This window comes from Penaeus vannamei, chromosome 15, assembly GCF_042767895.1.
Source record: "Penaeus vannamei isolate JL-2024 chromosome 15, ASM4276789v1, whole genome shotgun sequence".
Taxonomy (NCBI): domain Eukaryota; kingdom Metazoa; phylum Arthropoda; class Malacostraca; order Decapoda; family Penaeidae; genus Penaeus; species Penaeus vannamei.
In genome coordinates this window covers 7,552,660-7,565,159 of record NC_091563.1, presented here as the reverse complement: position 1 = coordinate 7,565,159, position 12,500 = coordinate 7,552,660, and the positions used below count along the sequence as shown (strand labels likewise).

Below are 12,500 nucleotides of genomic sequence, written 5' to 3'. Positions count from 1 at the left end.
TGTCTTAAAACTTCTACCAAGCCACAGACAAAATCTGCCTTGTCAGTCTTCTTCTTAGGGAGTCCTAGACCAATTTGCCGATTCAAAGACAGATGAAGATATCAGCCATCAACAGGGCTCACAAAGTTATGAATTATAGCAAGGTGCAGAGGCTTGAATAGCAGGTTACAAGGGTGTCAAATTATTATCTATATCTGGGAGAAATGCTGCTGTGGAAAAGTGGCCAGCCCTGTATAGCACATAAAATTCATGTTTGCAACTAGTTTCAGCAGAGTGGGAAGGTGAAAAATTTATTTTGGGGACCAGACAAAAAAAGCCGTCAGTAACCAGCCACAGAGGGTAATTTGTCACCGGTGACCAGCTGCTTTGAGATCCCTACATCAGTAATGACAAATAGACTTTGGAGGTCCATTCTGATTTATTATCAACCATTAATTGATCCATTTTCTATATAATTATAGCAGTTTTCTATTTGAGAATACAAAAGGCACTGAGTGGATTCACAGCTGATATGATGACAACAGACCTATGGTTGCCCAAATTTTAGTTAGATATATTGAATGCATAATAGTATTGTCAGTATAGAAGTAAAATTTATTGCACAATGTAGTTTTAACATATTACAGCAATCAGTTATCTTTGTAGAGTCTACAGCAATGTAAATGTTTGTCATATTACTGGCATTAACTTTGAGATGTGGCAACAGCACTAATCATAGACAAAATCATAAAAAACAGTCATAGACCTTTGCCCCTTGTCTCCACTCCTATTGCCCCTTTTGCCCCAATACCATGATAGCATATCCTTGTAACATGGCAGATTTGCAAGAGATTGGCCTATATATATGTGTGTGGGTGTGGGTGTGTGTGTGAGTGTGAGAAGTATGTGTGTTGAGAAGTAAACCATGACACAAACATATTAAATGTAATATTGTTGGATTAGGTTCAAGGCTTTGTTTATGCCACATTATTATTGTTATTTAGTAAAATGAATATTGTTTTTACTTAGCAAAATAAAATAAAGCAATAAATCATAAGAATGCTTATTTCTCTCTTGTAGCCACTCGTATCAAACCTATTTTCTTCAAAGTACCACTGTGGTGGCCAATTAGATTCAGTGGTTAATCTTAGATTTAGGGAGCATTGAAAGTATTGTTATGCAAAACAACTTTGGAAGTACTAGAAATATATAGCTTATAGCTTGGAGAAAGTTTAAAATAGAAAAATGAAAATGAAAAATACTTTCCAAGTGAAGTGACTGGTTGAAGATTATTCTGTAATACTAGTATTAGTAGGTGACTTAATTCAAAAATCGTTTGCAGAGGCTGTAGAGTCAGTGCGACGCAGTGGTGAGGCAGGAGTGCAGGCAGGGTATCAGCGGCGCACACGAGAGGTGCTCAACTGGGCCCGCAGGAGGAGACACATCCGCCGTGAGGAGTTGATAGCATTTTTAGCTGGCAAGACACCCCCTCCCAGAACAACCCACCTCAGGTTTGTCTTTTTGCTGTATCTTTGTACTGCTGTTACACTAGAATTTTATTATATTTAGGGCATGAGAATAATATCCTCAGGTTTGTCTTTTTGCTGTATCTTTGTACTGCTGTTACACTAGAATTTTAATATAGTTAGGGTATGAGAATAATATGAGTTTTTTGTTTTTTGTTTTAGTCAGTTAATCACACATTTTATGATAAGTAAGATTCTGGGTGAGAAACATGTATGTCCCTCTTAATAACAAAATCATCAGTTTTGGAAATTACATTTTGAAATTATTGCCAGACTAAGAGTTCTGTAGGGATGGGAATTTGCAGAAAGATAATGAAATCATTTGAAATATTTGTCATCCTATCATATGTTGTGTGCTCATGTTGTTTTATTGAGATATACATTCATTTTCTACTACACAATGTAGGCCCACACCAGACCTACTCTATATCTAGTGTATGGGGTATATGCTGTTCAGACAATTGTTCTGATTGCTGGAAAGTTACATTACAAGCTAAAAAGAGAATAGCCTTACTTTTAAGGGACTATCTCCTCAGAGACTACATTTAACCCCTTGGATCTGTGTGCTTCAATGCCTGCACATGGCCTAAAATTTGAGCATTAGGCTTACGTAGCCACACACTCTGATCGGCGTGTGGCTTGTAGACCGGGAACACATGAACACTTGTGTGGTGACAAAACTTCATACCTCCACTTTGCATAATTATTTTCTTTTCTGCATAAGCCTTTTTAGCTTTTTTGCCATTTTCTAATATCATTTGAAATGCTGTCTCCAGATGGTATTAGACTATTTTATTTGCACAGACTCCATATCATCATTCTAGGTGTTCCATAACTCGGTGCAAGAATAATGACAACAAGTAACTTTTTTTTTTTTTCTTCTTCTTCTTCTTCTAATTCTTTTTCTTCTTCTTTCTTTTTTTCATTTATTTATTTTTTTTATTTATTTATTTTTTTCTCTTCATTAAATATATTATAATACAACCTGCATCACTGGTTACAGTGGGCAGAAATAGCATCCTGAGCATGGAAATAGCTTCCTCCTAGGCTCATTTATCGATGGAAATAATGCATTAGCCCCTTCCTGATTGCCCACTGAGTCTGATCACCCTCCAAGAGATTTGTGAACTCATGGCAAACCATTCCCATCACCCCTGCCTTCAACCTCGAGAAGTTCCTGTCACCCAGGCCCTATTTTCTCCACGACTGCATTTTCATGTTACCTGTCTGTCATGCTTTCTTCTTCTTCTTCAGATTTCGATAATTTTTGTATTTTAACCTATTGTCACCGGGAATATGTGTTTATTGTATTACTGTTTGATGAAATGTCTCTGCACATAGATGGCTTTGCAACTGCTTAGCCTCAAAAGAGTCAAGTAATAGACCCTGTGACCTCACTTGATTTCACCATTTCTTGAGTTTACGGAAAACCCTTTTATTTTTGTTTGTTTGTTTTTTTAGTAATGCCATCCATATTGACACTTATTTTTTATTATAGATTTCATAATTATTAAAGGGTTATTTACATTACTAGTAGCATTATAAGATAACAGAAACTATTTTCAGAAATCATCTGTGTGTAAAAGCAATTAATGAATTAAACTCAGTGGGCATGGGATGGCCATACATGCCAACAGTTTCCTAAAGATACCAACAAACTTTGGATATTATAAGAACAGTGGTACAGGATTTTTTTTTTTTTTATGTAGATATTTCAAACTTTGACATCTGATTACATGAGAAACTACATTTATTTCTCTTACAAATGCTGTGTGTTGCATGAAATTAAGTTGATGATTTGTTCATAAGTTATGACCCCCTACAAAAAGTTCTAAAATTCAAACTTTTTTATATACATTTTTTTTCTGTATAACCTATATATGTTTTTTATTTGTCTCATACCATTTGTATTAGGGCTTTATTTTAACTATGCACATGTGTATGTGTACTTGAATGTCTGTATAGAAGTATATATATGCATATGAGTAGATATGTGCATATGTGCACAAACCTGTACCTTTTGTTGTATGTTGGAATCTATTCCAGTTCCTGTTACAACAAAAACAAGAAAGGTATATACCTCTATGGATGCAAACTTTGGCAACATGGCCTATACATTAATGTATTATTGCTTGTCTCAGACCACTTGTGTGAATGTTTATGTAAATGTATTTACATACCTGTCTGTTTGTTTCCAAAGGATACAACTTTTCATAATAAAATGGCCGCAGTCAAACAAGTTTTCATAGGTATTTGTTATTTTACTTTGTGTGCGTGCGTGCGTGCGTGCGTGCGTGTGTGCGTGCGTGTGTGCGTGTGTGTGTGCGTGTGTGTGTGCGTGTGTGTGTGCGTGTGTGTGTGCGTGTGTGTGTGCGTGTGTGTGTGTGTGTGTGTGTGTGTGTGTGGGCGCGCGCGCGCGCGCGCACACACATTGGGAGGAATCCATTACTATAAGACAATTTCATCCCCTGTGACTTTTAGTAGGTGATGTCAAAATACAAAGGTGTATTTTCACTCCAGAAGGGGATATATGAATACGTATAAAAATTATTGATGCTGCATGAGACTAGTTGGGAGTGACATACACCCAGGGGGTTTATTATTATTGTTATTGTTGTTACTATTATTATTATTATTATTATTATTATTATATTATTATTATTGTTAATGTTACTGTTATTGTTATTATTGTTAGTTATTCCTATTATTGTTTTTATTGTAATTTTTTATTGTTTTTGTTATTTTTATATATTATCATTATTTGTTTTTATTGCGTGCATGTGTAAAATCAATTTTTAGCCATGGTGATCACCTAACTTTAGCATTTGGTTCATTCTGCTGTATTTTTGTGAATTCTCAGGGAAACAGTTAATGACAACAATTTTACAAACTAACAGCAATTTGAGGTTTATCACCATTCTGTTAAATAATTTTTTTTTCCCACAAATTTAGGCCATTATTAAATATATGATAGTATAAATTTAGTTTGAGCTTTTAAATTAAATTATTCATAATAAATGAGAATGTTGCATTTAGGAGATACTTGCTGTCGACAGCAGTTTCAGTATGGCAGCTTTTAGGTGATCAGTTGATTGCCTAGGATCATGCAACTGCTACTTTGGGTACACATACTATGGCTCTGCAGTGGGCTCACCTCAGAAGTGACGTTCAGAGGCTTTTGATTTGACTATGATGTAAGTGGTGTGGGCTGGTGGCAAATCAGCCCACTCTTTTTCAGAGTGGGCAATATACCAACCTAGTCTGGGGTTTACCAGAGACCAGCCCACATCACTTGCATTGTAGGTCCTAATGTGCACAATCTAGAATGTTGATGATTTTTACATTTGGTACTTAGATAAGTACTTAACCCGCTGCTAGCTTGTGAAGATAAGTATTTTTATAACCAAAATTGCCACCATGATCCGTGTTTTAGTAATGAATTTATTCTTTAGAGGAATGAAAAGAAATATGCAAAAGCCTCTTCTTTAATGCCAAATTAGTCTAATCACTGTCCAAGACCTTTTTATGCTTGTGGGGAGTCTTTTCCGTCACCCTGGCCTGTAGAGGAAATGGCCTTGACAACAATTTCACATCTCACCAGCCTACAGCTAAACTTTCTTATTACAGCATATTCATTTTACCCACCCCACAATCCAAATCTTTTTATGATGCAATGGTCGTGTCATCCAGATCAAAGGGGTTAAGTGATACATATTGAGAATATATCCTCCAGACAATATCTCCGGTCACAATATGTTTATTGGTAGAAACCCCTAAAATGCTACACATAGGATGCTACTATATCTTTTTTATGGGGAAATACATCACACTATGAATAGGGAATAATAAACACTTCAGTTGTTTATAACTAGCACTTTGCATTTAGAACCATGTCGTTTCGTAGCTGGAAAGGTTTTATATTCTAAGAGTTTTTAGCAGTATCAGTGCCTTATTGTGTGAGTATTAGATTGTCCTTAATACTTTTATCTTTTTCTGCCTGTTGTACATGATATGCATATGACTTCCATACATTTTTGTGACATCAAAGTTGAATATCTTTCCAGAGGTTCTCCCCGCACCCGCATATCACTGGAACGCATGAGCCCACGCCTGCCCAGCCCTCACCACCACAGTCACGTACACGCCCACACACACAATCCAGAGCCAGACCTCAACACCTTCAAAGAAGCTCTGGGGATCTCAGGTCTGTATTTTGGATTTTTTTGTCTTTTAGTTGGACTTTACGAAATTTTTTGTTTGTTTTGACTTAGGAAAAATTGTTAGTGACTGATCTCGATGCTATATATTTGTCTTTTATTATTTTAGGAATTACCAGAAGTACAGTATATTTATATTGTATTCATATTGGATAGATAGATAGATTGATAGAGTGATAGGTAAGAGATGGATATAGAAATATATACACATAAGTATAAACATACACTTAAACAAACTCTCCTCTTGCAGGTCAACCAAGTATAAATGTACGTCCATCCCCAGTCGGGTCACCCACCCTCTCTTCCCGCCGGCGGAATTCAACACACTTGCCTGAGCTCCAGGCTTTCATATGTGATGAATTTGCAAGAAATAAGCGGCCAGCACCCTCATCCTCACCCACCCATGATGTCACCATGGATTCACCTCAGCACAAACGCTCTCGCTTTACTTAAAAACATGTGTTAGATTTTTTTTCTCTTTTTTTTAATTGTAGTTACTGCAGTTTTTTTTTTTCTATTATTTTTATTTTATTTTTCTATTTTTTGACAGCCTCTTTCACTGTGCCTAAAGGTTGGATTTTTCAGTGGGGAAGTTATCTATTTGATTTTGAAATTGCGAATTATAGAAGATAAAACTGATTTTTAGGAAAATCAGAATTATTTTTTTCATCCTCCTTTTTTAAATTCATTCTTTATCTTTTCCTGCTATTTTTCTTACCAGACAGTATAATTATGTAAGGACCATAAATGGCCCCTTTTTCAAGGCCGTGCAGTAGGATAATCTACTTGAAAGAATCTATCTGTTAGGTATATTATCTTGGGCCTGATTTAATTTTGTTTATACAGATATAGGGATCTAGAAATATTAAATTTTAACAATGTTCTATATTACTCAAAGACATGAGTTCTGATAAGTCATGAATTCCCTGTCCCCTCCTCCTCTTCTTTTCTCTTCTCTCTTATGACTTCTCCTCTCTCTCTCTCCCTCTCTCTCTCCACTCTACCTCCTCCTCCTCCTTCTCCCACTTATCTTCTGTAGAATGTCAATGGATAACTTTAATGCTCTTCAGCCTGAGACAGACATGATGCATAGACCAATGAGTCATGTCATTGTGCCTATTCCTTTGTAAATACTTGTAAAGAAATAAACATTTTGAGAGGTCGTATCCTCAGATATCCTCAGAGGTTTTGTGGCCTCGTGAAACAAGATGAGAGCACAAAAGTTCACTAGTGAAGAAAATAGTGTCTTTACAAAAAAGGTTTATTAGATGTGTATGAAGATGATACACAGATCATTATTGTAAGGTATCGTTGATAAAAGTGTATGGAAATGTTCAGGTTACAAATCGCAAAAGCCAAATTCATTCTTATTCACACTTCTGAGCACTTTAACTGAATGAGGCTAGAGTACACAAAAATGATCAGGCAGGTTATATTAGCTTGTCTTAAGTGTACGGAATTGACATTACTTGGTAGTTGAAAACTGCAATATTTATCTTTAGATTTTGTTATAGTGTTTGATTGTGGTTATTATATGTAATGTCCTAGACTCCTTCAGTGGAAGTGTTTAGGGGGGATTGCCTTTTATTTTTATTTTTTATTTTTTTTATTTTTTTCTTGTTTCTTTTTTCATTTATATCTCTTCAGTAGGAAACAGTCTAGGGAAAGTATGTTTGATATGAAAAAACAACGTCAGAGGCCATCAGTTTTATGCACTTTGATAAAAGAACCGAGGTAGAGGACACACCTAATCATGGAAAATGACAGTTTAAAATACAAAGCAAATACAAGCCCACAGCTGGCTCAAATCAGCCAGCAATAGTGTAAGAAATCTCTCAAAGGTCTCTAAAAGTAGAGGAGCAAACAACGTGATACCTCTTTTTAATATACATTATGTATGGATAATATAAAGAAGTTAGTATTTAAGGTGTTTTCAGTGATGCACTTTGTATGCAAAACTAGTCCCATACAGGCGTTTTGCTTACCCTGTACATGCTTCCAGTTTTCTTGCCTTGGCCCTCAAGAAACTGTCCCTTTTCACCTGGCTTTGTAATTTACAATTGTACTTTGTGACTTGTTATTATAAATAATGGTCCAGAATTGTTAATAAATGAAATTTCTAATGTGGTTCCTATTGCCTGGAATTTTTTTAAAAATTAGTGTTAGATACCATTTTTGTATGATTTTTTTTGTTGACTTTTTTCATGTAGTAAATTAGGCCTTGTATATTCTAAAAAGAAGAAGAAAAAAAAGAAGTAAAACCTTGCACAACCAGCTAAAAACAAAATCATGTTATAATAGTAATCTCAGTCTTGTTTGTGAGAGAGATAGTTCATGGTTTGCAAAAGTCCCAAAGACCGCATCACAGTCGAAGGGATGTCCATTTCAGTGGTTAGGAGATATAAAACCGAGTTGGGCTCCTACAGTGAAACATAGCTTAAGCTCATAACAATGCTGTAAGCACTGCTGTACTAGATATTTAGAGGGGCCATTTTCCTGTCAATATGACCGGGTTATATACAAATTTAGTTAAAAAAAAAATAAAGGAAAAAAAAAAAGTTTAAACGGGGGTTTAGAAAGGAAAGTCATTTATAGAGGAAGCCTTTAAAAAATGGGGGGGGGGGGATATGTGAGTCATATTCGCATGAACCTTCATTCCCAGTGGGAAGTCCATCTAGCCAACTTTGACAAGACACCAGTGGGATGCCCTTACCTGAAGCTGACTCACCCACTGACTGGTTGTTCTGCCCATTGGTAGTAGTGGCTGCCACTGATTGACTAATTCATGTAGACAAGTCATCAGTGCGGCCAAAGAAATTTGCCCACTGGTCGTGCCTGATCATGCAGATGTGGCTTTTGATGATATAGGTATTTACCAAGAGAGTTACCTAGTGATTATGGCTATATTGACAGGGCTTGAGATAACAGCAGCAAGAACAAATGTATAATTATTTAAGCAACTTGGCATCTCCTCATCAGTGCTGGAGTAGACATCTTTGCAAAGTTTGAGAAAAGGTAGTGCAACATTAAATGCTTCATTTTTATTATATTATTTGTTTTCATGTTTGATATTATCCCCACTGCAAGTGCATCACATTGTAAAATATTCAGTTTACGTGTACATAGGTTTTATTTTTATGTACTTTTTCCCCCTTCCCTTTCTTTTTTTATTTATATATATATATTTTTTGTCCTACCTCTCTTCCATCCTCTCTTTGCTTTCAATTGATTGTGCCATGTTAGATCTCCAAATTTCTTTCCTCTTTTTCCTTTCTTTTTTGTATATATATAAATATACATATATATATATATACATACATACAAGACAAAAGGTTGGTCAGTTTAAGGGGTGGGGGGAAATAGTAATGCAATGTTTAAATAATGTGCAAGTGTCACAGTGTGCATTTATAAAGAGAGAGGCAGTGTGAAAAGAAAAAAAAGAAAGACATAGTGTAATTCTCTACATTTCTTCCTCTCTTTCACCTGCTTTTGATCAACAAAAAGTTATATTTTAGAGCAGTATCACAGTCAAGATTTAGTCTTCATTTTTGTGAATTTAAAAAAAATCTGGAAAGATGTAAAAATTAAAAGAACAGAAGTGGCAGCTATAATCCTGTGACCATTAAGATCCCCTTCACTCCCCTTTTTGTTAAGCACATAAACAGGCCATGACCAAAAGAAAGAAAAAATGTTTTAAATTACATCAAAATTAAAGCGAAAAAGCAGCCTTGTCTTGCTATGTGTTAGGCCTCGTTGGAAGCATAGCATCCTGTTGCTATGAATTATTCAGTAGTGTAAAGAGTTTGCTTTTTAACTTGACCTTCCTAGTGTCTTTCATCCTTCTCATTCTGTGATTAAAAAGGAAAAAAAAATCTTTCTAAAAAAACTGGCGTGTTTCACTCTCCTCAAAATGTAGAGGAAACGGCAGATGCTGAGATTTATCATTACTGTTGGTAGGAATACTATCCTTATATTTGTCATTTTTATGATTAGTACTGGAGTGTTATATCCTCAATAAAAACTTTAGAATTACATTATCACTGACTGCAGTGATAAGAATAACATCCAAATCTTGAATACATAGATTGTTCAATCAGAATTTAGAATCTGTAATCATTTGCAATAAGAGTATAAAACAGTATAATAATGTACCAAAAAATGAAAAGTTTTGAATAACATGAAAAACATGTAAAACTGTTAAAGGGATTAATAGATACAGGATTGACACACTATATAAAAAATGATAACTGCAGATGAAAATAATTTTGAATAAAACATGCTACCTTCTTTTTTATTTTATAATATTACATGACTGTGCAGGCTATCATAATGATACAAGACATGAATGTATTTTGAAAGTTAACTCGTGTGTGCAATACAATTTCTTTTTAGCATAGAAATTTAAGCAAGGTGGTTATATCCCATTTTTTTTGCTTTTTATTTTCACAGTTCAATATACCTCTTCTGTCTGGTACCCCCCCAATCCCCTTGCCCATTGTTGTCGTGGGGGAGGGCTTAGGAGACGGAGACTGAGACCCAATGCAGGGATCTCCCCTGCCTAGGGCCTCAGCCCTCGACTCAACAAATTTTGCATGGTCTTTTCCCTCTCCAGCTTTTTGTTTCCGTCCCTTCTCCAACCCCTTCTACTATCTACTTCCTAAGGTGTTAGAGCCGTGCTGAAAGGATGAAAGACTGATCTTTTGCTCGTCCTGAATGGCCTGCGGAAACCATGGGCACGGCACTCCCCTGATTTAGTTGTCTAGCCCTTACCCCCGTACAGGGCACTGGAGGGTGGATTGTTTATTTCCCTTTACATAATTAAGGCATCCCATGGCCAGTGATGAAGATATAATACCCTTATTAGAGGCAATGAGGCTTGCCCCTTCATCAAATAGCCCCACCGGCTCCCCGACCCCAGGCTCTCCTTTGACCACGACTCCGAACACTGAATTTACTACCCACTCCTCAATGCTTATTAGTGCATTACGCATCCAAGCAGAGACTCAATCTCCAGAAGACATTCCTACCCTCCCAATTTCCTCAAATTCACCAACTCTACCCATACAACCATCTTCATCAAACAACCCAACCTCCCTTATTACTAACTCCTCCCCCTCCTCCCACCCCAATCCATGGCCAGTAATGAAGATGTAATACCCATATTAGAGGCAGTGAGGCAGTGAGGCTTGCCCCTTCATCAAATCGCCCAATTCAAACTCTACCGGCTCCCCGACCCCAGGCTTTGAACACTACAATTACGACCCACTCTTCAATAACTACTAGTGCATTATCCACCCAAGTCGAGACTCCTACTCTCCCAACTCTTTCAACTGCATCAACTCTACCCCCACAGCCTTCTTCACCAATCACCTCGTCTTCCCTTAATACTACTTACAGCTTTATTCTCCATCTCTCCGTAATACTCCCCCCCCCTCCCCTCAACAATACTCCCTCTTCCACACGTCCCCGTCCTTCTACCACCCACAACTCTACCAATATCTTAAATACTCTATTTAGCCCAGCTCCTTACTCAGGCAACACCCTTCTCTTTCAATAATGTCTCCAAGAGCAAGTGGGCAGAGTCCCCTTCCGCACCCGACCCGATCGTTCCCGTCTCTTTACAGTTACATCTGAAACTGAAGCTATAGCATTATCAAATCTAACTGATTTCTCTGGCAACCCCATTCCTGCAGAACCTCATCCAACCCTTAATACTTGTACTGGAACTGTCTCTATCTCCCCAGCAAGCTGCCCTATGGATATCGATTGGTCAGATTGTGGAGAGTACTTACTCGGCTGCCTCAAAAACCGCGACGTGACATCAGTATAGTGTTGCTCCATTCCTCCTAGAGGTCATCGAAAGAAACCCACCAACATTACCAAAATTACTTTCAGTACACATGACCTTCCCTATCGTATATACATTGGGGGACAATCCAAATCGAACATACCATCCTCATCCCCGCCAATGTCAAAACTGTTGGCGCTTTGGACATCCTGCCAAACACTGCCGCTCCACAGACCGATACCCCATATGTGGCCAACCCGGTCATAGCAGATCAAACTGCCCTGCACAAACACGCACATGTGCTAACTACGGCGGCCCCCATAATGTATTTTATAGAGGCTGTCCCACATACAAATTCGATTCTGAAGTAGCAAATCTCAGATACAAAAATGGTCTCACTATGCGTGAAGCCAGACAGGAAGCACGCCAACAAGGTTTCGCTCATACTCCATACTCTAGTAATGTCACTCGCTCCGCCCCTCCCTCTCCATCCCAGGATTTTCCCACACCCTCCCCTGTACCTACGTATTTCCCCACTTCCACTTCTACCTCCTACCTACCCCAGTCAAATTCTTTTGCCACGCTAAATCCAGACACTCCACTCTCAACAACAGCTCCAATCTCAACTAAGGCCCTTACACCGTCCCCTCTCCCTCCCTGCACTACCCGCAGCAGACAGATTAAACGCTCCACCCCTTCTCCTACTACACACTCATCTCCACCTACCTCTACCTTTATTCCTCGGCTTCCTTCTTCTCCCTAGCCTCCCTCCCTTCCTCTTCATCTCCCTCTCCGTCTCCTCTTCTCCTCCTCATAAGGAAACCTTTGTCTCACAAGACTTTCCAACCAACACTGCAGAAACCATGGGAGATATTCAAAGCTATATGCTTGAGACACAGATTTCCACAACTCATGCTCCCTCCACACTCGAAGTGACTGCCAATATCCATCTTCCTCCTACTCATATTCCCCCTACACCCCTTCCTCCTA

The 12,500-nt window shown here is 37.7% G+C and overlaps 1 protein-coding gene across 2 annotated transcripts in view; it reads left to right on the top strand.

Moving 5' to 3' along the window:
* Positions 1-9,608, top strand: part of LOC113814311 (HUWE1-associated protein modifying stress responses) — a 26,776-nt gene extending 17,168 nt beyond the window's left edge. For both annotated transcript variants that reach the window (XM_027366360.2, XM_027366359.2), the window contains exons 3-5: positions 1,322-1,490; positions 5,570-5,709; positions 5,973-9,608. In XM_027366360.2, coding sequence (XP_027222161.1) covers positions 1,322-1,490; positions 5,570-5,709; positions 5,973-6,175 — 512 coding nt within the window. In that variant the 3' untranslated portion in view covers positions 6,176-9,608. The remainder of the gene's footprint in view (positions 1-1,321; positions 1,491-5,569; positions 5,710-5,972) is intronic.
* The last annotated feature ends 2,892 nt before the right edge of the window (positions 9,609-12,500 follow it).